Source organism: Misgurnus anguillicaudatus, chromosome 14, assembly GCF_027580225.2.
Source record: "Misgurnus anguillicaudatus chromosome 14, ASM2758022v2, whole genome shotgun sequence".
In the NCBI taxonomy this organism is placed as follows: domain Eukaryota; kingdom Metazoa; phylum Chordata; class Actinopteri; order Cypriniformes; family Cobitidae; genus Misgurnus; species Misgurnus anguillicaudatus.
The window spans coordinates 28,871,459-28,898,530 of NC_073350.2; the positions used below are offsets into that span (position 1 = coordinate 28,871,459).

Sequence of the window (27,072 nt, forward strand, 5' to 3'; positions counted from 1 at the left end):
CTTCTTGGATGAAATGATGGTAAATAATCAGTCAATTTTCATTTTGGTGGGAGGAGTAATCCTTTAACTCATTCGAGTCATCAGACAGTCATCTTGTTGCTTTGACTGAATTCAGTTACAGATCAAAATCCCTGGTGGTAAATCAACACTGCTCAGTCTTATCTATTAAAGTACACTGATGATACTGAAGGTGTGTTTAACATTAATAAAATAATGAAGTAATGCATAAAGTGATAATTGAACATTACTGATGATGTGTGCTGTTAACAAGCAGAAGGGTAAAGATAAACTAAAACAAAGACGTCAAAGCAACAAGATGACTTGGTTCAGACAACTCAACCCTTTTAAAATGTCTTTTATTTAACGGTGCATTTTATCCTTTATCTTAGACAAAGCAGACCATGTTAATTTCATTTAATACATTCTGGAACAAATCTGGGTCCACTTATCATTTCTACTTACAAATTAACATTTCTGTTCTGCTCCGTTTACAGTGTTTGGGTGAGATCTAGACAGAGGACTAAGGCGTATACTAGGACAGAACTAAGTGTTGTGACCCACAGGTGAGACAAACTTTGCTACTTGGTATCTGTTAGACACAATACATTGAAGAAGGGCCCATTCATATTATACTTAAACTTGGTCCAGGACCATTTGATTTTTGGTTCATTCACACTGTCAATGATTTTCTGGAATCTGTGTTTATGCCGTAAAGACACATGATGTGTTTAAAGTCCTGCACTTGATAGGTTTTATCCACAGTGTCTGAAGGTTTGTTATTATTGGTTATTTCTCTCGGCAGAAGACTGCATTTTTGTTAATGATAAGACTATAATGGAATGCGTGATGCGCTGTTCTAGTATGCACATGAATTAACCCAATTTCAAAGTGGATATTTGAAACTCCCTGAACTCTGTCCTAGTCCAGTTTGCAGACATTTCTCATCATGAAGTAAATGTTCATTTAAACCCCCGTTTTAAAGAGCTGAACGGTATATCTTGTTGCGATGACGCACATGTATTTTGTTTAATATAAGCTCATGTGAGCGCCTGATACGCTAGAACTGTTATGCTGCTAAATGATCTCTGCTTCAGCGTGGATAGTGACGAGCTCCCTGATCTCTGCTTCAGTACAGTTTGCCGACCTTTGTAAAACCCTTGTTTTAAAGAGCTGAACCATAACTTAAAAACTGCGCCATTGTTTCTGCGTCTCGTTCACAAAGAGGGCTTTCCAGGTATGTTACGGTAATGGTACTAGGTCCTCTTTCCTGGAACAATCCCAGAACATCTACAGCACATGTTTGCCTTCACACAAATGCCTGTCTGCCAATTTTATGGATATTTTCTGTTACCAAAGTGCTGTGTGAATAAGGTTATACTTCACTCGATTACACGAACACTGATGCAAGCACTTGTTCAACACAGTTTGGGGGTAAGCAAGTGGGTGACTGTTATCTTTAGATATCTTTCACAATAAAATGTATAATTTTCAAGACATTTGCATTAATTCCTCCTATAGCACTTATTTTAAGTATAGCTGAGGATGCAATGAAGAATTAACACTGTTTATAATGCACAGACAGACACATTCAGGAATGCAACAACACAGTAGACCAGATGTTTTATATGCTTACATAAAGTACTGTATGCTTTGTGGACCTTTTTGATTATCTATCCAATATACACGATTGTTCATGTTTGCCATAGGCACCTACATTTAAATATAAAAATGTGATTGTATGATTAATAATTTTTTTTGATGTTTCCATTTCAGGTGATCCTAAAGCAACAAAAGAGGAACCATGGAGAGGAAGAAGTGGTGTCCAGATGTTTAAAAGGCGGTGTTCGGGACAGGAAACAAAGGCAACAAAGAGGAACCTCTAAGGTTTAAAGGCACTGCTTGCAGAGACGAGTGCAGAAAACAAAGACAGAAGACCTGACGAGAATGTTTTATGATTAAATGTTTTTGTTATGTACATGCACGTTATTATTTACAATATATTTCTAAGATACATAAATATGTAAACTGTATATGAAATCCAGGCTACTGTCTTAACATCTAATGACATCTAAAGTTTGAATTTACTGATTTAACATTGAGTTCAGTCTTTGGCATGACCTTACTCAGTCAGTATTGAAGATGTCAAGATTATATTTTCAGAGAATGTTTTCTGAATTGTGTAGGATGATTTTATGTAGAAAACAGTAAGTCACAAAGAAATACTTTGCTGGGTTTTCACAGGCTGTGTCCCATTTGTACAACATATGTGAATTATCTTGAGACTAAAACTTCTGAAATCCAAACTGTTATATTTTAGCATTTCAAATGCAGCCACCTTTTGCCTAGAATTTGAAATATATACCCTTGAGTTTTTTCAGTAATTTTTTGAGATCTCACCCTGAGATATTTTTAAAGAAATTTCCATGTATTATGGGCTTGAATTACTTGTTTATTTTATCATTTTGTCCAAGTAATTTGAAAAAAGTTTTAAATTAAATTTTAGTTCTCAATTGAAATAAATGTATATGTTGAGACTATTTTTGTCCACAAACGTAATTGAATCATATACCTTAAGAGTAAATTATTTTGAAGGGTATAAGAAATATTTTAGTTAAGTGTTTAAAAACGTTTACACAGTAGTATAGCAGTATATAATAGTTACAGAATATGTAATTTATGTGTGACACATCTAAATATTCTGTTACTGATTTATTAATTTGAGTTGTTTATGTGTTATATTTGTCAAATGAATAAATTTGCAACTGTTATTGACAGTGGTGTACTTGTTTTTAGTTGTTATTGCACAGAAGCACATTATTCTGAATAAGTGTGAATGAATAAAGGTTTAAATTAATAAATAAATGCCCGGTAAAGCCCGTGCAGAGCGGCTGAAATTGCATCGTTTAAACATCGGCCCGAGGGCATTTGCGACGAGATGCCGACATCTAGACGACATCTTCCCAATGAGCAAACGCTCCCTGAGCGACATCTTGCCGATGGAACTTTGAAAGTCGGCACAACGTCGGCCAGATGTATGTGTGCTGTCTGGGGAGATGCAGTGATTGATATCTGTACAGCCATAGATCAATAATTCACGGGTTTATTATCGTCAAAAACAGGTAAGTGACTTTTTATAGCTTGAATTTTCTGTGATGTCAAAGATTGTAAACGACAAAGTAAGAAAGCAAAAACTTTTTGAAACGGTTTTGAAAGTAGTTTTTGTCAAGGTTTTTTTTGCCACAAACTTCCTTACAGTTGCTACAGTTGCTTAAGTTATGTTCACTACTAAATAATTAATTTCGATACCAAATAACAGTTAGCATAAAAAGTTTTAAACATAAGTTTAATCCACTATTCAAGACGTCTTAATGAAACTTTTACCTGTATCTCACCATTATAATATCTGTGGTCCAAATCCATCCCACACTGTACCATCCCCTTCAACCAATGAAACTTTTGTAAGGTATATCTGCAAGATTTGGGTTCGGGGTTTATGTTTTGTACAATTTAAAGATCAATAAAATGACTGAAAATAAATTGACACTGCTAGATAGCACAAAGTGAAGCAATCTTGCACCTAGTATTTAGGGAGTGTGAGTCAGTCAGTTTCATAATGAATAACATAGCAAAGTATGCTGTATTTTGCAAGATCTTCATATATTTATCCTAGACATCTAAGCTCCTGTATTACATTTGTTTTTATTACTTCACATTAACTATTATTTGTAATGTCTGTAGTTTTTTCAATAGCAAATGTTTACTTACCCTGAATGAATAAATGTCTTGCTAGAATGGAAAGTCACTAAAAATGCTTTAATATATTAACCATGTGCTGGTTAGTTTATTTATGTATGCTCATGTTCTTGCTAGTTATAAACACTTCTTTAGTTCATAGGACCAGTGTTTAAATATAAACCCCATGTGCTATTCTGTGTATTATTGATCTTGTGTGGCATTCTGTCTACAGCATAGTTTTGTAACTTGTTATATGTTTTCTTCCTTTGATTCCTTTAAGATATATAAATTTTATGTAAGTCTGTGACATGTATTTAATGCAAAGGTGAAATGCCGTGGCACGCGTTTGAACCACAATTAGTTCATTTGCCGGTTAAAAAGACGCCCGGCTGAAAAGCACAACAGTCCACTGATGCCTTTTGCTTGAGAAAAATCACGTCAAGGTTGTGAGAAGAATGCCAATTGAGGGGCTTTAGTCTAGAACATGGTGATGAACTTTGTTAATAAATAACTCACACTACCACATGTGAACTAAGTCTGCTTGCTGTTTTTTTTTAAATATAAAATATTTATTTAGTTTAATTGCATTTCTTTTTGTTACTGATACATAGTCTAAAAGGAGAGGCACAGACAAAACGTACATAAACTTAGATTAAACTAGTGTTAAATTTAAAGCCACAATATGTACGATTTTTGTAATAAAATATCCAGAAACCACTTGCACAGTATGATATATTTCATGTATGTATGAACTTACATTATCCCAAAAGTTTCCAAGTATTTGTAAATCCAGAGAAATTACCGATTTAAATTATGGCTCGTCCCTTGTCGCCTACAATGAAGTAATACCTGCACTATCCCCGGTTTCTGCTTATGGGAACTATGGCAACGCGTGGACAAATGCGGAAATTGTTATACAGCATCTACTGTAGCATGCAGCATTTATTATGATGGCATAAAGCAATGTGATCAAATGTACAGGCAGCATTTGAATTATGTCAAAGATTTTGGGGGAGCCCTAGCTACCCCTGCTCATCATTATACAGTATACTGCAAAAAATGACCATCTTACAATTTTTGTCTTGTTTTCAGTACACATTTCAGATATTTGATAACTGAAAACAAGACAAATGCGCACTTAAGAGTTTACATTTATTTCAGACAGAAATGTTTTGGTAGCCTGGGAAAACCCAGACAACTTCTGGCAAATTTAGATTGGCTCTGCAAGTAGTCTGGCAAAGAGGCCATTCAAGCCCATTTCTAATGCCAAGAAATCGCGGCACCGATTAGAAACGTTGGGGCGGGCTTCACACGGTGACGATAGCGCAGTGAAGCAAATTTTGTACATTACAAAGATGGATGCCGCAGTGGAACATTACTCGTTCGAGTCAGCTATCGCGTCTGTTTTAAGCGATTTAAACTTTTTGTTAAAACCCGAGCAAAGAACAACACTCAAAGCCGTCACATCTAAAAAAAGATGTTATCGCTTTCTTACCGACTGGATCCGGCAAAAGTCTGATATAGCTCTGCATACGTCATCTCCCTCATCGCTGTGATTGGTTTTAGGTCTATCCAATGAGAGACGTTCGTTGGTGACACCCCTTTGGAAATGATTTGTCTATGAAGCTTTGCCAGACCATAACTCAGTTACTGAGAATGGTCTGGTTTTAACCAGGCTAATGCTTTGGATTACTTTTTGGGGAATGGGACAAATTATATACAATATCACTTAGTGGCAGCACAGCACAAAAATAAAAATTCATGTAAATAAAAATGTATTAAAATAACAGTATTTAAATAAAAATTCATGTAGTATTAAAATAAAAATAATTAATATTTTTGTGCTTTATAGGGGGTCCCTCAATGCTTATAGGAGATCCGAGACCACCCCAGCCCCCTCTGAATTTGAGCACTGCATACAGGTAATAAAAAAGATTTCATCCTACATACTGTGCCCTTAATAATGTCAAGTGTCAAAATTCTTTATAGTCATTACATTAAATCAAAACATTTTTGTTCCTTCCTCTGAACTATGCTTTAAAATTTTAACACATTGTATCAAGTATGAATGTTTTCTGCATAATTCACAGATTTTCTCCCATATCTGTATAGTAAATGCATTAAAGTCTGCTTATCCTGGATGGTCATGTTTGTGAGCCATCGCAGCCATTAATAAATACTAAATGAATACATCATCATCAGCATTTCTTTGTAATTAAATATTAATACTTTAATGAACCATCTATTGTGGTTTATCTGCTCTCAGGCACCTCGATCTGCTTTCCGGGATGTCTTCATCAATAGACATGTGCTGGAGGTAACCACAACTCACTCCTGATATTTTTCACCCTGGATCGGACATGGTCCATTGGGCCACTCATCTGTTGACATGTGTCTGGATACAGGCTTTAATGTCTTCTGGGTTAGACACGTGCCCCCCAACAGCTCCCATTGCCATAGACTTTTCGGTACCATACCCCATGCCCTACTTTCAGACCCAAAACCCCATCCAAAACATAGTGACCAATTCCCTTTTCCAAGAGGTATACGTGGGCTCTCAAAACATCATTGAGGCAGTAAACAGAACTCTGGGAAAGCTATGGATGGTTCATACAGGGCCTGTGGGTAGCCCAAAATGTGAGATTTGTGATTTGTGTGATATTGAAAGAGATCCCCTACACGAGAACACAGATAGTGAGGTTTTGCTACTAGACACGTTTCTTATGTACTTATACTCATGTGGAAGTTCTCAGTACGGTGTTTGTTACTTCCACCAACTCCATGAGAATGGAGATCCACCCGGGCCCTCCAAGTGTTTGTTCAGGAAGAAGTTCAACTCTCCAGATTTCTGCCCGGATTGTATCGCTAGCCCTTTGGGAACCAAAGTCTCCATGGTGGAAGAAGGCCAAACGGTGTACTTTTTCGTCGCGGCGACTGTGAACGACAGCGTGACGCAAAGATACGGTCGCATGTCCATTTCCGTACGACGTCCGGTTGCGACCGAGGACGGATTCTACACCGATGTCAGAGGGTTGACGGTGTTGCATGGTCTACAACAGACTTACAACATCGACTACATATACAGCTTCTACACACAGGATTTCGTCTACTTTCTTTCTGTTCAAAGAGAGAAAACCGACGTGGATTCTTCACCCTATCAAACGAGACTAGGCCGTCTGCCGCGCCACGAATGGGAGATGCGTCGTTACCGGGAGATCGTTTTAGAGTGCCGCTTTGAACCCAAACGGAGAAGGAGAAGCAACGTCAGCGAGCCTTTCAAAGATGTGGTCTACAACGTCGTCCAAGCAGCTCACTTTGGCAAGGCCGGGCGAGAGTTGGCTGACGAGTTGGGTGCTGAGGAAGAAGATGATATTCTGTATGGTGTGTTTGCTGTGACAGATGACTCTGGAGTTCCCGAACACGACTCGGCACTCTGTGCGTTTCCCATGGATACGGTTAACACGGCTATAGATGATGGAGTCGAGGACTGCTGCAAATCTGGACCAGAGCAGCTTTCTAGAGGCCTTTGTCATTTTCAGCCATGTGAAAGCTGTCCACATGAGGTTAGTGCATTTGAAGTGTTTTGTGGATGTAAGTGGATATTGTTCAACCAACGTAACAATGATTTTATCTTCTGTACTGTTGGAAAAAAGGGTTGAAAAATGGTCCCTAGCTGTCCTTTAGACTTTACGGTTAAAAAGGTCCTAAAATTAACCTTTAGATACAGATATGTATACATTTGGTATCAATATGTAGCTTTGAATAATATTAACTTTTTAGGTGCAAAGGTGTACTTTTAAAAATGGTACTGCCCTAGTGACAGCTTGGGACCATTTTTGTCAATTTTTTCTGACAGTATGTGGTATTCATCTGTCTTAAGTTGTATCTGGGAGTAGCAGAGCTCTTTCTGGTTTTATCATCAAACATCTATTGCATAACAGAAACCCATGTACTTACTAAACTTACTAGTACATGTAGTATAATAATGCAAGTGCTCTTAATTGAAAATGCTTATTTTGGCAGAGGTTATTAAAACACACACACACACACACACACACACACACACACACACACACACACACACACACATGACAAGCTACATACATGTTGTGACGAACTTCGCATCGTGAGCTTCAAAAAAAGAAGTCACCAGCCGCCACTGAGACAGATGTATATTCACTACAAAAATTGCCAAAAAATAAGAAACATCTTGATTTCTGTTTGATTCAGCTCATTTTAATGCTTGTTTTGACTTATTTTGAATACTGTTAAATCATCTTGAGGCCCCTTGGAAATCGGCTGAGGCCCCTCCGTGGGCCCTGGCCCCCTCGTTGAGAAACACTGATGTAGAAGAACTTTTTCTGGCTAGCAGGGGGACCACTTTGATAAATTTGAAGGAAAATTTATGACTAAGTGCCTCTGTATGTGACATCTGAATGCTCCTGTAGCTCACTTGGTAGCGCAAAAGGTCATGTGTATACACATGCACGCACGCACGCACACACACACACACACACACACACACACACACACACACACACACACACACACACACACACACTGATAAAATGTCATAGTCAAAGTATCTGTGACTCAATAAATGATACATGGTATAAATGGACATATTTGTTCAAAATATAGCTCCTGTATAGCTCATCGGTATAGAAATGAGTTAGCAACGCTAAGGGTCACGGGTTTGAACGCAGGGAATACACCATGCTGATTAAAATGTATACCCGCAAGTTTGTCTGCCAAACACAAAAATGTAAAAAAGACTCCTTCAAAAAACCCTGTATACCATATTTAGGGGTTTTATATTCATATAATCCTAAAGTGATGATGTTAAAAAAGAATAAAAGAAACTGGTTTGATTCAAGACAAAACATCTCACCACAAGAGACGATCATCATTTTAGGATCCAAATCTTTGTAATGTGGGTGTGTTTGGATGATGATATAAAACCAATGTTTACAGAAGGAGGGTGTGCATAAGTGTGTGTGTTTGTGTAGTTACTGTAAGAGCGAAGGATTTTCCATGAGGTCAGTGTTTATTGGAAATGAAGGGGAAAAGCAGAAAATGAGAGTTTTAAGAAACACACACCACATCACTTATTTTGGATACGTTTGTTAAAATGAATGATTTGCCACATTTCTACAGGAAATGAGAAGAGGTTTTACTGTAAAAAAGCAAAGCTGTTGCCAACTTTTCAAGAAAGGATCTATCAAATGATTTGCAAGATAAATCTCATGTAGATCCCTTACGAAAGGTATAAAGTTACTTGTTTGGAAGCAATCTTGATAGAAGTGAAAGCAAACAGATAGGAGTGTTGATAGAGCATTGCTTTAAAGGGACATTCCACTCTTTTAAAAATATACTAATTTTTCAGCTCCCCTAGAGTTAAACGTTTGATTTTTTACTGTTTTGGAATCCATTCAGCTGATCTCCGGGTCTGGCGGTACCACTTTTAGCTTAGCTTAGCATAATCCATTGAATCTGATTAGACCATTAGCATCGCGCTAAAAAAGAGTTTCTATGATATTATGCAGCAACCGAAAAATTTTCGGGCAGTGCGTAATATCACTACGCCTGCTGCAGCCATGTTACAGCAGCAAAGTCCTTGATTATTACGCCAGAATGAGAGTGTAGTCCTAACCATATCTGCCTAGAAAATCACAACTTTTATTTTCTGTCTGTCTTAGTACACGATGTAACTACAGAAGAGTCAAGTTTTAAATAGTAAAAATATAGAAACTTTTTGGTTATTTTTTTGCGTGATGCTAATGGTCTATCAGATTCAATGGATCGTGCTAAGCTATGCTAAAAGTGGTAGCGCCAGACCTGGAGATCAGCTGAATGGATTCCAAAATGGTAAAAATCTAATGTTTAACTCTAGGGGAGCTGGAAAATTAGTATATTTTTTTTTTTAAATGGAATGTCCCTTTAACAATGCAAAAGGTCATGGGTTTACACATACTGATAAAAGTATACGTTGTATTGCACTGTAAGTCATTTTGGATATGCCTTAAATGTATCTGGAGCAGAAGACATGCAGAAATAGATGTCTGTAATAAAAATGTTTTGATCATCAGTTCCTGATGATATTGTTGTGTATTTGTGATCAGAGCATGGAGCACAATATGACCTGCAGAGATCAGCCCACCCTTGTATCTCAGCCGTACTACAGAGTGGATCTATTTAACAGACAGATGAGAGGCGTCCTGCTTACATCACTGCTGGTCACCAGCATCGAGAACAAGACCGTGGCTCATATAGGCACATCAGATGGCCAATTACTGCAGGTATCATACAGACATTCACTGACTGTGCTGGTGTTATTGATTTCTTTATGAACACAAGGTTTGTGGATTTGGTCTTCTGTTTCTTTCACATTCCAGCTTGTTTTGAGAAGGTCCAGCCCCGTCATCTTTGCCAATTACTCTCTGGTGGAGAACCAGAAGGTGTCGTCCATCGCAGCAGTTCTTCCACCAGAACATCTACTGTTTGTTGTTGGAAATAAGGTACATTTCTAGTAAGATATACTGCACATTCTGTAAGCAGACAAAGCTATGGTTACAATCATTGTTGGGGGTAACTCATTACAAGTAACTTGCATTACGTAATAATATTACTTTTCTGAAGTAATGAGTAAAGTAACGCATTACTTTATAAATGTACACATTCATATTTGAGTTACTTTTTTAAAAAAGTGATGTGAGTTACTTTTCAGTTTAATTAATTTGATTAAAAAAATAATGTTCTGAATTAAATTGAACATATTAACGTAGAATTACACACACTATGCGTGAGCGGATCACACTGAGCGAGATCAGTTTAAGTCAGAAACGGAGATGGCAGGGCGAGCTTGATATTTTTGCGATGGAAATATGCAATTTCTGAATGCGGAATTTCTGAAGCCTGAAAGAGATCAAGCAAGTAAGAAAAAGTAACGCAAAAGTTACTTAAAAGTAACGTAAGCATTAGGCTGGTGGCACACTGGATGCGTGGCGTAGGCGTCTCAGCTGCGTGTCGTGTCCGTTTTTAATTCAGCTCCCATGTTAACAGGTTAAAGCTTGCAGACTGCCTGCGTGAGACGCGCGTCTCAGGCGCGACTCGAGCCGTGCGGAAAACGCGTGCTTGCTAGAAATAGAACCAACGCCTTTTTTTCACGAGAGACGCAAGGGTGTTGGAAGCGTTTCCAGGCAAAATAGAATAGGAAAATATGTTAATATGTCATTTTGTACACAAATACATTTAAATGAATGACATTTTGATGTTTGAAAGTCTATAGGTTGACATACAGATATAAATGTAATTTAAAATATACATAAATAAATAATAATCGATTTTCAAATATGCACCTGTCAAACATAGTCCATTTTGCCATCAGTACTGTTGAATGTCTCCTTTATCAGATTTATATTTATGCTTAAAGGGATACTTCACCGATTTAGCATTCAGCTTTGTATCTGTAGAAACCCGGCAGTATACTGAATGACCATGTTTCCCTCCCTCATTTCCCCCTGAGAGGAGAGATATCTGCATTTTGGTTCTGCAAAAAAGTCCTCCGATGATGTAATATGACGATTTTTGCATCATCGGAGGACTTTTTTGCAGAACCAAAATGCAGATATCTCTCCTCTCAGGGGGAAATGATGGAGGGAAACATGGTCATTCAGTAATACTGCCGGGTTTCTACAGATACAAAGCTGAATGCTAAATCAGTGAAGTATCCCTTTAACATGAAGTTGAAATTGTTGTTGTGAAGACAAGAGCCTGGTTTGTCGGCGGGTTCCCTCTATGTCACCTACAGCTGCAGCAGCGCGCCGGCTCCGTGTCAGACACGGTTCTGGTGTGTAAAGTCACAGAAAACGCGACGCAGCCGCCACGCAACTGACACGCAACAGAAACGCCATGCTCACGCCACGCAGCCAGTGTATCACCGGCCTTACTTTCCATGAGAAGTAACTTACTAACGCAGTTAGTTATTTTTTGGGGGGGATAACTTAATATTGTTATGCATTACTTTTAAAAGTAACTTTCCCCAACACTGTCAAATAACATGTTACCATACTTTTATAACTGCTGCCTATTGCAGTAAGTATACTTTTAAAAGTAAAGTTATATTTTTTTGGAAGAGGAAATTGCTATATATAGTGTACAGCAGTGTGGGATAAATTCTAAAATCTACTACAATTGCCAAAATTTTCAATATACAACAGAGTACACTGTGTATCTCACAATGCAACATGTTTGACTAGAACTTCACATACGTACTTCTGGGGACACCAAAGATTTATTTGAATAAAACCCCACGGGCCAGTTTCACAGACAAGGCTTAGATTAAGACATTTAAGTAGTTTTTATAAATGTTATAAATGCATCTTGAGACAAAACAACGGCTTTGATGTATTTTAAGATATATCATGGCAAGTTGATTTTAGTTGAGATAGCTCAAAAAATCATTTTAGTCTGGGACTAGGCATTAAGCCTTGTCTGTGAAACTGGGCCAAAATGTTTAACCCTAACGTGACAATCATACAGCACGGGTTGATACATTTATAATTTTTACTGTATACTGTTTTACGTGCATAAAGCATGTAGTATAACTACATAGTTTACTGTGCAGAATACAAGCCCATTGTTTGGCACAATATTTCCAGAAGACTTTCATCCTGTGGGCTAATAAATTTTTTTATAATGTGCAGATGATTCAGGTTCCTCAGAGAGGTCCAGGCTGTCGTCACTTCCTCACGTGTGCCATGTGTCTGACCGCGCCCGAATTCATGGGGTGCGGCTGGTGTGCCGGTCAGTGTACCTGGGTATCTGAATGCAGGGCTCGCTGGGAAAATGAGTCATGCCCACCTAGAATATCAGAGGTGAGATGTGACCAACATTATTTAGTCTCAGCTTTATTGTTTGAGATTTCAACCAAAAAAACTGTTGTGTTATTTAACCCTGAGTAATAATTGATAAAAAAGTTATTCTTATATTGATTTTTGTCATCCAACAATGACTCGCACACCTTATTTCAACAATATTAGATTCAGTTTACAAAATTGAGATTAGTTAGGAGCAGTGGCAGCCGGTGACTTTTTTCGAGGGCGCACGATGCAAAATTTTTCACAACATCTATATAGCCGTCATGTGTGTGATTAATTTCAAAATATGTTTTCTGCACGTCCAGCGATCCTACAGTATGTGCAATCACGTGTCTTGTCAAAATAAGTGCCTGCTGCAGACGCATCTAAAGGGTTTATGATAAAAGAGACACTCACGTTTGACAGATACTCATATAATCTCATGCGTAATCAGAGTTTGCTGTTAAGGGAGTGTCTTGAGTGTATTTTGTGAACGTGAGCGTCTCTTTTATCATAAACAATTATGACGCGTGTGCAGCAGGCACTTATTTTGACAAAACACGTGATGCACATGGTTCACATGATGCAACATATTTTAAAAGCACGAGCAACACATATGACACTCCGAAAATATATTTTGAATTTGCGCCCCTCAGATGAGCAGTCATGAGCCGCCACTGGTTAAGAGTAAAGTTTTTGTTCAGCTTGGGACCTCAAGGCAATTGGCAAATGAAAACTGCACGTTCTATGTAGTTTTTCCCTAAGACAGCGCCCCTTGATGGTCAGAGCGAAATGACGATGTGCGGATGGGAGTTCCAGTCACCCTTGAGACCCGTCATCACCACCAGAACCCAGGAAGTAAAGCTGGGGGAGACCGCCTGTGTTGTTCAGCCTCACAAGAGCAACAGCACCCAGTGCGTATTGATTCTTGCTCTTTGAGTTAATCTAAAGCCATGAAAGGTGCTTTTTAAAACATAATATTAAATAATAATAAAAAATGCAGTTTGAAGTATACAGTAACGTTCTGAACTGTCAATTTCCCAAAAGAGCATCCATTTAAACATCATATCCTCTCATATTTCTGCCTAGCTTAGTGTGTAAGATCCGCTCTGGGGCGACAGAGCCGCTTTTTAAACCCCTGAACGTCACAGCCAGAGTGCATGAAGGTCAAGTGGAAGGTCGATATTCAATTGAAGGAAGTGCAGAGATGCCGGGATTCACTTTTGTGGTAATCAGTATATTTATTATATGAGTAAAGCACATGGGAATTTTCTTCCTACAGTGCACTGCAAAAAATGATTTTCAAGAAAAAAATTCTTAGTACTTTTGTCTTGTTTTCAGTAAAAATATCTAAAAATTCTTAAATTAAAGCAACACTATGTAGTTTTTTACCTTTAAATAATGTCTCTAAAATTGTTTCAGTGATAGAACAACTTTTAACTGGACAAATTGTACTGTTGCTGCAACCTGAGCAACCTCCTAGCTGCTACAAGCACACTCTGAAAGTGGTGGTGGAGGGTAGGAAACACAGCCCCACCCCTCCCCCTGCCTACAGAAGAGTGTCTGATACCAGGCACTGTTGCGTTTTTTAACCACACGGCGGAGCTGTAAGTCATTTTTACATGGAAACTACAAAGTGTTGCTTTAAGATGCTTTTTCTTGATGAGCAAAAGGGCCTCAGGAAAATAAGTCTAGTTTTTAGACCAAAAATATCAAATGAAAGTGATTTTGTGCATAAAACAAGCAAAAAAATCTGCCAATGGGGTAACCAAATTTTTCTTAATTTTTTCTTGAATTTAGTGTTTAAAAAATATTTAAGATTTTTTTGCTTACCCCATTGGCAGATTTTTTTTGCTTGTTTTATGCACAGAATCACTTAAATTTATAAACTAGACTTATTTTCTTGGGTTGTTTTGCTCATCAAGAAAATACATCTTAATTTAAGAATTTTTAGATATTTTTACTGAAAACAAGACAAAAATACTAAGAACATTTTTTTCTTGAAAATAATTTTTTGCAGTGTGAGTATTAGCAATAGTCTGTTAGAAAGTCTTTTTTAATCCATACCTTGTGTCTGGTGTTATGTAAGGTCCCAAACATCACAGAGATTCAGCCTGACTATGGGCCTGTGAATGGAGGAACTTTAATCACGATAACAGGTCCATACCTGGACTCTGGAAAGAACAGGAAAGTTACTCTCGATGGGGAAACATGTCCAATCCAAAGGTGTGTGTGTGTCCAGTACTAAGCAAAGTCTTAGGCCACCACCACCAGACTTGTTGTTTTAGAATTTTTAATGTCCATCCATATTTATTTTTCGATCTATTTTATTAAGTTACAAACAGAAAATAAAGGAAATATGTACAAAAAAATGTTTCAGGACTAAATGTCTTCTTTAGGCATCGTCAGTGTTTAGAGTGACTTCTCTTGGCACTAAACACGTCTTGAGCTTTTTTGAGCAGAATTAAGTAAAAAAACTAATTTCTTTAAAATTAAAAATGAGGATTTAATTTTATTTAGGTTTAAGAGATCCTGCAGTTTCCTGCTATTGGTCAAGTGGAAGGGGAGTTTACCCTAAAAACTTGACACTTCAGTTTACATTTTTATACAATTTTTAATACTATATACACATTTGCTGTATTTTCTGAATGTATTCTATTAAAGAGACTGAGAAACAATTATATATGATCACTATAACATTGCAAAAACAGCACATTTAATTGTGGCTTCGTGGCCCAAGACTTTTGCACAGTACTGTATGTATCAATTACATCAGGGGGTCTAAATGGTTCCACTGTAGTATGTTTATAGTGTGTTATTTCCCTATAGTGTTTCTGTGATCAGAGGAAACCTGTCCTCCATCATATGCCTTTCTCAGCGTGTGAGCGAGGTCAGGGATGTGGTGCTCCGCGTCAACATTGATAAATCACGCGTCTTGACCACTAAAGTTTTCCGATATAAGAAGACTCCTGAAATTTTTGCAGTTCTTCCAGACTGCAGCTTTGACAGGTACAGAAATCCAGAGAGTCACTGATTTCTCTTTGATTTATACAGCAATCAAAACCTAATAGCATTGGGTTTCTTGTGCTGTTTTGCAGTGGGTCCAGAATCATCATTGAAGGCCGAAATCTGGACTCGGTCTACAGAACTGTCATCCATTTTAAACCCAAAGAATCCCATCTCAAACCTGTTTCAACTGTATGAATTGTAAACTTTTGCTCCTTATATACTGCATCTTAGTGACTCAATTTCCAGCTCCCCTAGAGTTAAACATTTGAGTTTTACTGTTTTGAAATCCATTCAGCTGATCTCTGGGTATGGGGGTGCCACTTTTATTATAGTTTAGCATAATTCATTGAATCTGATTAGACCATTAGCATTGCGCTCAAAAATAACCAAAGAGTTTAGATATTTTTCTTATTTAAAACTTGACTCTTCTGTAGTTACATTGTGTACTAAGACCGACGGAAAATTAAAAGTTGTGATTTTATAGGCGGATATGGCTAGGTACTATACTCGCATTCAAACGTAATAATCAAGGACTTTGCTGCCGTACCATAGGTGCAGCAGGCGCAATGATAACACGCAGCACCTGAAAGTACACTATGTAACTACAGAAGAGTCAAGTTTAAAATAGGAAAAATATTGAAACTCTTGAGCGCGATGCTAATGGCCTAATCAGATTCAATGAATTATGCTATGCTAAAAGTGGTACCGCCAGACCCGGAGATCAGCTGAATGGATTCCAAAGTCTGTAGCTGTGTCCCAAATAACATACTATGTCATTCGGTTTTATCAATGAAAGCCTTAAGATCGTGTTGGACATCGTGGGTTCGCACTAGAAGTCATGTCCATTGGAAAAATATTGTGCTTAGTACATTACATTAGATTATTAGATTAACTTATTCGCCGCCAGCCTCTTTTTTTAAGTTGTCCGCCAGCATTTTTTGTAATTTTCCCAAAAGTTTCACAAAAAGCCAAAATAATTGCATTCTTGTCAATATAATATTTATATTAGCGCTGGGCAAAGATTAATCGCATACAAAATAAAAGTGATTTTTGGCATAATATATGAGTATGTGCTGTGTGTAATTATTATGTATAAATAAATACACACACATTCATGTATGTATTTAAGAAACATTTACATGTTTATATATATTTATTTATATTTTTATATATTCTATATTAAAAATAAATTTTAAAAAATTATATACAAGTAAAACAATTCTGAAATGAATATATGAATGTGTGTGTGGTTAAATATACACAATAATTACACACAGTACACGCACATATATTATGCAAAAAAATCACTTTTATTTTGTATGCGATTAATCGCGATTAATCTTTGCCCAGCACTAATATAAATATTATATTGACAAGAATGCAATTATTTTGGCTTTTTGCTAAAAAATTTTAGCAAAAAGTTAAAATAATTGCATTCTTTGTGAAATTTTTTTGTTAGAGAACACATTCAGAACAATTATCAAAACATGCAGTTTAAAAATTTAGCTTCAGTTTTTTTATAAATTGGGTAAGTGTGTGGATAGTACCATCTAGTGGATAATCGCGGTATTACAGATTAACATAAAACCTCATCAGGAACACTTTTTTATGCAAATATTTTCTCTTAATTGACGAGATAACTCGTCAATGGCGAGGAAAGAGTTAATAGGTGTAGAGTAGTGACCGTCGAGTGCATAAAGTTTCCAAAATTCCATACCCAAATTTTTCGGTTCAATGAGTGCATTATCTGTGTACTTGAAGCGCACTTTCTTTTTTGAAATGTTCAATGCACACTGCTTACTGTACTGCATAAGTGTGCGATTTGGGATTGACGTTGTAACTTTTACCTCTTTATCGCCATCTCTGTTTAAAATGTAAAATTACAGGTTGCTTTTCGTACTTACCTTTACTCAGGTTGAAGTCAAATTATGTCAGACTTACATTTCCCACAAAATTATACCCTAACTTATAAACCATTATTATGAGCTTTAGAATAATATTTATCTTATAATGAAATAATTTCTGAAAATATATAATTTACTCTGTTGCAAATTGGTATAAATCTACCTTTTTTTATAACGTGATGTATATAGGTGACCACCTAACCTCATAATAGCAATATTTATATTTTCATAACTTCATTGTGTAATTTTTCATAATGTTTTATCTATAGATAAACAGTTTAAATGACAGATAATTTGTCATTGATTTAACAATTTTTTTCACACTGTTGCTTTCTAAAGGAGTGTAGAGGAAGAGCCAAGCCCACCCGTATGGAATGCATCACCCCAGTTTTTCATCGTGATGAGACGGAAGAGGGCGAGCTCTCGTTTGACATGGATGGAGTGCTCGGCCTGTGGAAACAAGACTTCTCCTACCACCCGTACGGCCGGCCAATCCCGTTCGAGACAGAGGGTCACATACTAAAACTGTACCCTGGCTTTGATGAAGTGTCCTTACATGTATGTGCATAGTTCTCTTACTTCACTTTTAACCGGTTTCATCTGAGAAATACAGTATGGTTGACACATCTTAAAAAAAATCTCATAAATTTTGGTTTCAGATGTAATTATTGAAGTTTTAGAAATGTACTTATTAAACAGAGACCATGTTTGAGATGATTCTTTTTGAATTTTGACAAATGATATTTTCCATGATTCATGGTTTTGACTCTTTACTTGATTTTGCTGATCATACAGCATCAGAAGCTAAACCTTGTGAGCTCCTGCATGTCGATCACAATGACGGTTGGAGATGTTGACTGTGGTGCTAAAGTTCTGGATAATGAGATCACCTGCAGGATCCCCAATAACGTCACCATCCCCAGTGAGGGCTTACCAGTAAAGGTGAGGGTTTGGAAATGGTAGTCATTTGAACTGACTCGTGTAAAACAACCTCATTCTATCTGTAATATTTTCCCATTTTAGGTCACAGTTAATGGATACACCCACAATGTCGGCACTGTGATTTTGGTCAGTAATCACTATATGGTCGGTATTGTGCTTGGCATACTGGCAGCTCTTGTGACTGGCGCAGTGCTGGCCTTCATTGTCCTGAAACATCTGAGGAAGCAGAAGAAAGGTGAGGTAGATCAAAAGATGTTGACCTACAGTATCTTTAATGTAAATAAGTAATGACATGTTGTTGTAGTATACCTTAATGTAAGAAAAACTAATGTATTTTATTATGATCACAGCTCCACTGGCAGAGAATCGTCTGTCTTATTTCTCCCACAGTCGGTCACGTAATAATAGTGTGGACTTGTGTCCCTTAGGAGACTACAGACGTGGTGAGACAATTTCATATCAGCTGCAAATATAACCAAAAGTTTCTAAATGCGTGAAGTATTAGGACATCATTTTCTCTTTGGTTCTTGTAGAACTTCCTCTAACAACCATCACTGCGCCCAGCGGGGCCGTGGCGTTTCCTGGCCTGGCTTACACGGGCTCTCTGGACACGACCCTGACTCCTCTTATGCCACCAGAGAAGATCTCCATCACCAGCTTCCGTCCTGAGCTTCTGGAGGAGGTGAAGGATGTGCTGATCCCAGCCTCCATGCTTAAGGTCCATCATCATGAGATCATTGGAAAGGGTAGGTTCAATGCAGGGTATGGGTTGGAATTAGGTCATATGTTGGACCTGGCTTATTGGTCCGAACATGAAGAAGTTTGTCAGTATAAATAAATGTGTTATTTTCTCCATAGGCCATTTTGGCACAGTTTATCATGGTTACCTCACTGACCACAACAACAGAGAAATCCACTGTGCTGTCAAGTCACTAAACCGTAAGTAACTCCTTAATGAAAGTAGACACTGTTCTGAACATCAGCCCTGCCCAATCCTTCAACTAACTAGTAGTTAAAACTGTCACACTTGTATAATAAAAAAGCAGCTTTTTAAAATCTGGTAGCACATCTTGTCAACAAGCAGTTCTTGTCAGAACCACCCAAATGGGCATGTTTAAACTACCACCATGTAAAAAAATGTTCAAACTATAACAATCTAAATAGACATGTTTAAACTACCATTATCTACACAGAGCTGTTCAAATTATCACCATCTAAAAAGAACAGTTTAAAGCTCACACAACACACACCGTTTTTGCTAATCTAATGTTAATCTTGGTTACCTATAGAGTAGTATGTCATCCTTCATACGTCCAAATATTTTTTCGTGTTGTCAGATTATTAAAAGACAGAACGGCCATTCCGTTTTTTTTCCGGAGAAAGACGAACACTTGAAGGCGTATGGTGGGTGGAGCTAAAGAGTTACGAGTACGCACAGCCTTTGGATACTAATCCAACAGCTGTGACATTGTTGGAAATCAAAATTAAATAAAAACTTTGTTTTATAATAACTGGCTTATAGTCAGATACAGCCATACACATATGATCCAGAATCGTATACTGAGTCAGTAATTGATCAACAGCAGCAACGATTACAGAAGGACGTCTCTATCTGATAATTAATCCTTGTTTGTTTATCCGCTATTTTATAAAAAAGCGATGTAAATCTTGATGTGTTTTTCTGCATTTGCCTGTTTAAAAGGTGTAAAAGTTGTAAGTGCAGTAAAATTCCAACTAAGGCGGAAAATGTTTGCAGTTGTTCGTGTCGTTTACATTACATGCACGTATGCGCCGATTGCAATTAAAACACGCGAGATCTGTGGTTGCGACTCCTAAATGGGGTCTTTTAACTCATTCACCGCCATTGACGAGTTATGTCGTCATTTATGAGTTCATATTTAACTAATAAATATGCCTTTCTGGACGAATTTCAAAGTGAAAGTGTAATACCGCTTTTATCCACTAGATGGCGCCAAATCGAATTTATCAAAAATGGAAGTTAAAAAGATTTAATGATTTATTTTAACTGCCTTTATGTTTGAAAGTCATTCTGAGTCTTATCTCTAACATAAATTCCTTTACAAAAACGCAATTTTTTAAGCTTTTTGCTCAAAATGTTGTATTTTTGAAGAGAAATATCCATATTTCAGTGGTTAAATTAAGTAGAAAAAGTAAATATATAATGAAACGTTTTTCCCCATTTTGTTTGTTTGTTTGTTTCTTTATTGTTTGTTTGAAAGCAGAGGGTGTGTTCTTTAATTTGATATAATTTGTATGTTTATATATTTATCCATTAAACTCTGTTAATAAGTCTCTGTTAATAAGTCAGAATGCATGAAATAGCATTAAACCACCCCTTTAAACAACCACCATATAAAACCATGTAGAAACTAGCACCATATTAAAGTGTATATGGTTGCAGCAATGAGATTTTAGAGCGACTAATGTGGTCAAAGCATCACAATATGGTCAGTTTACGACATCATAAATGTATGCTGATATAAATGCAGATATTTCACTGTCTGTCTGTATCTCTCTGGTAGGAATAACAGATGTGGAGGAGGTAGAGCAGTTTTTGAAGGAGGGAATTCTGATGAAGGGTTTTCATCACAGTAATGTTCTCTCTCTGCTGGGTATTCTGCTTCCTGAGGAGGGGCTTCCTCTGGTGGTCTTACCATACATGAAACACGGAGACCTACGACACTTTATACGCTGTGAGAAGAGGGTCAGTAGCTAGAATATAAACTCAAACACAAATCATATATGTTGGGGTTTTTTTGCCCTGCGCAACGAATCAGATCCTGGGATAGTAAGCTTGCAGAGAAAGGCGCATGACATCCCTGCTTGTTATTTATATGTTTTATGTACATTTATCTCACTTTTTGATGTATCTCTGTCTCATATCTTACCTCAGAATCCCACAGTAAAGGATTTGATTGGGTTCGGGCTCCAGGTCGCTCAAGGAATGGAGTATCTGGCCCAAAAGAAGTTTGTACACAGGGATTTGGCAGCACGCAACTGCATGTGAGTTTTAGTGATAATTCAGGATTAGCACTGATTTCATATACAGAATTTTGAAGTCATCTTGTATGTCACACATTTATATTAAATACATTATTAATAAGGTTTTATCTTCTGGCTGATCTATGGTTGTGATATACCAAAGCTCAAAGGGTGTGATGTTCTTACACATTCAGGCTTGATGAATCTTACACCGTGAAGGTGGCAGATTTTGGTATGGCACGAGATGTGCTAGAGAAGGAGTACTATAGCGTCCAGGATCACAGGAAAGCTAAACTGCCCGTCAAATGGATGGCCATCGAGAGCCTTCAGACGCAGAAGTTCACAACCAAATCAGACGTGGTGAGATACAAAATGAAATATGTAAGGAATAGTTGACGATGGGCCGTTGAATTATTAGAAAAATTTTCAATAATTCAACGGCCTGGTATCAATTATTCTGCTTATACTACGGTTACCACACCTCAAGACATCGACCACATGATATATTTAAAGGGATTTGTCCAGTTTTTGTACTTAAATCGCTATTGTGTGTAGGACTTTTTCCAAAATGTCATTTTAAAGCTGGCAATGGAGGCTTGAGCCATTGATAGCATTCCAATGCAGTTATTAATGAAGTAATTAGAAAGAGAGCGAGAGCAAAAGAGAGAGAGATTGTGTGAATGAGGCTACCTCTGTGCGTCTCTAAACAGCGCTGTTATTGCCTCAGAAAATCATCTGTCATGTTGTTTTTGTTAGTCCGTTAATACAGTTAACTATGCGAAGTGACATTAAACTGTAATGCGCGCAAGAGAGCTGCCTGGAACTGGAACTACCTACCTACTAATTGCACACCTCAGAACATTCATCAGCCAGTCAGATTCAAGCATTCAACGGACCCGTAGTATAAAGTGACATTTATTTATGAGTTTGTTCTTTCCAACTATTTGGTTCTTTTCTTTTCCCGTAGTGGTCTTTTGGGGTTTTGATGTGGGAGATGCTCACAAGAGGGGCAAGCCCATATCCTGAAGTTGACCCTTATGATGTCACTCATTACCTCTTAAAGGGACGGCGGCTGCCTCAGCCACAATACTGTCCAGATCCATTGTAAGTAATTTATGGCCATCCGAAATTTATCAGTGTGTGAAGTAGATTCAAGTTTGGTTGGTGTACATTCTGCAGTACTTTCTCTATTTTTTATAATACATATCATTAAAACATAAGACAGTGGTTGGGCTGGGAATTGCGTTTCTACTCATACAGTTGTATAAGGCCATGGCAGAGTCTCTCTGTCGGTCAGTTTACTGTTTTTCCACAACCCGAGGTTCACTGGGTTTAGATCTTACTCAGTATTCAGAGCCGTGGAAAGATCAACCCGAAGGTTATTGTGAATGTTCATTCTTGTTTCCCAACACTTCAAGCACAACAGCAAGAAAGTTAATCATTGATATTTTCTCACAATTACATTTTTACATAATCGTAGTTCAATTTCAGTGGGAGCCAGAAGATAAACAGACAGTGGATAATAACCCTCAAAACAAACTAGATGTTTTCTTTGTGACATTGCAAAATGTTTGGAGGTGTTAACCTACTAACTTTGATTAATCCTTAACCAAAACGTTTTATAATGCTTCTATAATGTACAATGTATAGTGTTTTTATGTAAAAATTGCTAGAATTTCTTTTGGTTGGGGGTTTTCTCTGAGTTGCTGTTTGAAAAAAGTGCTGAAAATCCTCCTTTGTGAAACGTATTAAATGGAATTAAAGATCAAAAACCATGCATTAGAAAAAATCATAAACGCTTTATTGTAGTAGACGTGTAAAATCATATTATTTACCTTATGCTTTTAATGATATTTGGCACATGACTTAATGTTTAGGTTCTTTTCAAACCTATGTTAAAAGTGTACCCATTCAAATATTATTACTGCAGTAAAAGAGTTTATTTTGATCATGGTGCCATGATCCCTAGATAATTCTGTTGTTTTCCAGACGCCTGCAATTACTTTTCAGTCATTTGCGATGTCACAGAGTTAAGTGTCTTCACGGCATGATTTGCGAGGTACATTTGCAAATGATTCATGAAGTCATACCTCTGCAATTATTTGATCCATTGTGTTTTAGAAGTATGCTGAGAGAGAGAGAGAGAGAGAGAGAGAGAGAGAGAGAGAGAGAGAGTGACCTGATACAAAAGTAGAAATTATTGATTTTATTTGAAGTCCTTTTTGTCCTTAAAGAACAAAACTAAGCTATTACGTAATTATTATACTTATTATTTCCAGGACGTTCTTGCGCCCCAGTGGCAATTTGTCCACAACCCTGTACTGGGTCGCGACCCGGTAGTTGGGGACCTCTGACTTAGAATGCCAAAAATGATATTAAACCCACGTCCGAGATGCATATGATAATTTTTCAGACAAACACATTTTCAGTTATTTCAGAAAATGTTTTAGATCTTTCAGTTAATCAAATGTAAAGTTACGGGGTCCACGTCCTTCAAGTCCAAAAAATTTGCATTCGTCCTTTACAAAAGAAATCCAAACGGCTCCACGATGATAAATAAAGGCCTTCTGAGGGTAATCCGCACTGTGTTGTTGTAAAAAAAATAGAAAAACTTTTGTAAAACTTTATAAATGAAAATAACTAGTTTCCGGTAACGCCGCCATCTTAGTCGCGTCCATATTCAAGATGAGAGCGTATGCAGTTTATTGAGGGTCCTGTGCTGCTGCTCTGTGCCTTCAACCTCTGAATTTGTCATACGTCACTAAGAAAAGTGTGTACGCTACGCTGATACTCTACTGAGTACAGAGGAGTCTAAGATGGCGGCATTACCGGAAGCTAGTTATTTTCGTTTATAAAGTTTTAAATATGGATATTTCTACAACAAAATGGCGCGGATTGCCCTCGGAGGGCCTCTGTTTATCATCGTGGAGCCATTTGGATTTATTTTGTGAAGGATGGATGCACATTTTTGGACTTGAAGGACGTGGACCCCATAACTTCACATTTAATTAACTGAAAGATCTAAAACATTTTCAAAAATAACTGAGAATATGCATCTCAAACGGCTTAAGTGTGAGTAAATCATGGGTTTAATATCATTTTTGGCTGAACTATCCCTTTAAAGTGGGAAAAATGCTTTCATATGCAGATACCTATTATAGGTGGATATATCGATGTTTCCCTAGTCCTAAAGTATGTGTGTGTGTGTGTGTGTGTGTGTGTGTGTGTGTGTGTGTGTGTGTGATTCTCTCTCCAAGCAAGAACTCTTTAGCTGCGTTTATAAAGAATTGCGCAAAATTTTTGCGTTATTTTCTAAATGTCGACAAAAAACTATTGTGAAATGACGCTATTTCCATTACCTGATGTTATTTGATAAAAATGTAATTTTGTTTTCTCACGATAAAGCCCATCGTATACTCTGTTTTTTTACGTGTATGCGAACGTATGCACACAGTCGACCACGTAGCACTTCGACAAAATGCAATGCATTTTCTGGGCTACATCCTACATTCTCCTGTACGCGCATGCACAACGTATACGGTGCGTGTACAGTACTCATGCACTCTTCTGATGACGAAAATTGTGTCACTGTACGCGGACCCTTGCATATGTGTAAAAGGTGGACAATACTAAGTCAAAAACCATGTCGCCGGGTGTTTTCAACTTCATGTAATGCCACTCAGAACAACATACGGATCACATCAAAATAACGCAAGAGCGATTCGAACACATCGAGCAGTCGACTACCGAATCGCTCTTGGTATTTTGATGTCATGTGCTTGTCGGTACTTGTGACGTCACATGAAGTCGAACACACCTTGTCCGTCTTGTCCTCCCACCAAACATACCGCGCCATATTTAAAGAATGATCATGTGACTTTTACGCACATCAGGTGACCTGTAGATGTGAAAAAAGTATGCGATATAGGCCCTGTCTCAAATGGCGCACTTCATGTGGACTTTCGGTCTCTTGGCCTTAAATTGCGCGTGCTTGCTTAATCTACGAGTCCATAGGGTGTCCCATCTGTCATTTTTACGCTCTGAAGTGTGCTTATCAGCGCCCCCTTTGCATCTTAGATGCGGTCTTCAGCGAAGCCCGCACTGTTGCAGGCTTCACGCACTTTACCAACCGAGAAGTCCTCGCTAAAGAGAAATCAGACCAATAAGACGACAGATGGGAGGAGTTCACACTTTGGTGCATCGCATCAAGGGTCCCAAGGTCTGCACTACATGATGTCATCAAAGTGTGGACTCTGAGGAAGTCCACAAGTCTAAAGTGTGCCATTTAAGACAGGACCATATTCCATTTTCTAATTGCCTGAAAAAACACCGTAAAAGCTTGGATATGGGAGTTTTTTGCAAAATTGCAGTGTTTCCTTTGGGCACATTTTTAATTCATTATTTCAATTTGTGCAATTTGAAGGGTAATGGAAACCCCGATATTGACTCACTGGGTCATACAAGTTAACTAATACATAACAAAATACTATTATTGCAGACTGATTTGCAAATACTCTGTATATTACTCATCTGAGAGATGCGTTAACCTCATTTCTGTATTCGCAGGTATAGCATTATGTTACAGTGTTGGGACCCAGACCCTGACAAGAGACCAACTTTCTCCACCCTAGTGTCAGCTGTCACCAGTATCCTGTCAGGCCTGGAAGGGGAGCACTATATCAGTCTGAAGGTAACCTATGTTAACCTGGACCAACCACGCCCTTACCCCGCCCTAACAGACTCTGCTGATGAATACGATTCGTCAGAAGCCGATGACTCAGGCTCCATCTCTAGCTGATTGGCTACAATGTCGAATTTTTAAGGTGTGGTTTTTCACAACTTGACTTGCAAGTGAAGTCATGTGACAACGATGCATACTGTTGTGTAAAATATGTGGTGTCGCATATATTATATTTTATTAAAATAGCAGGTAGTATACAGTATGCACGCCACACTATGTACTAAATGCTAGTATTTTCATATTAAACTAAGTAAAACTTGAAGGAAACTGTCAGAGCATTAAGAAACGAGATAAAACACAGCCGCAAATACTGTCTGAGCTCTTATTCACTGTTTGTTTGTTTTTGTATGTATAGTATTGTCTACTTATAGCAAAGTCTACTTTTTGTGAAGAAGTCTTGACTCATTAAGCTAGCAAATGAGATGCTTGTGCATGCCATTTAAATGAAGGTAAGAGTATTTATGCATTTATTTAAAGCACTTCTATTGTTAGTATATACAGTACTTGAGTAGTAGATGTATATTTAATTTATGAAAAAATTACTTTTTTCTACAATAATAATTTTTTTGTAATGATACAAATTGTGTTCTGCACCACTTTATTGTGAAGGTACATTGTAATGAGTGACCCTTTACTTGGTATTTGGTTTGTGATTATATCTGTTTGTACGGACACTACAGAACAAGAATGTACAAGATTGAATACACAATGTTAAAGATAAGTAAGCTTTTAAACAGTGTCGAGCTGAATTTATCATTGACAATTCTTTGTGATTCAGTAACTATTGAACTGATATGACTGGAATGAAGTTTAGAGCGCACATTTATGAATAAAATCTGATTTCAGGTTGTTATTTTATTCAGTAGTTTATTTTTATCTA

General features: G+C 37.5%; 1 protein-coding gene across 3 annotated transcripts; it reads left to right on the forward strand.

Annotated features, from left to right (window-relative positions):
* The first annotated feature begins 3,050 nt into the window (after nt 1-3,050).
* On the forward strand, nt 3,051-27,045 carry mst1rb (macrophage stimulating 1 receptor b). 3 transcript variants are annotated; one of them, XM_055184750.2, is made up of 22 exons: nt 3,051-3,119; nt 5,588-5,657; nt 6,002-7,298; nt 9,858-10,034; nt 10,131-10,253; nt 12,441-12,611; nt 13,347-13,507; nt 13,683-13,821; nt 14,683-14,819; nt 15,423-15,602; nt 15,692-15,791; nt 17,846-18,064; nt 18,302-18,448; nt 18,530-18,683; nt 18,799-18,891; nt 18,982-19,194; nt 19,307-19,387; nt 20,992-21,173; nt 21,363-21,472; nt 21,646-21,811; nt 22,419-22,555; nt 26,018-27,045. In XM_055184750.2, the coding sequence occupies exons 3-22, from the start codon at nt 6,096-6,098 to the stop codon at nt 26,247-26,249; spliced, it is 4,125 nt and encodes a 1,374-aa protein (XP_055040725.2). In that variant the 5' UTR covers nt 3,051-3,119; nt 5,588-5,657; nt 6,002-6,095; the 3' UTR covers nt 26,250-27,045. The 3 variants fall into 3 exon arrangements, with proteins under 3 accessions (XP_055040725.2, XP_055040727.2, XP_055040726.2); XM_055184752.2 differs by having other exon boundaries at nt 18,799-18,888; XM_055184751.2 differs by lacking the exon at nt 5,588-5,657.
* The last annotated feature ends 27 nt before the right edge of the window (nt 27,046-27,072 follow it).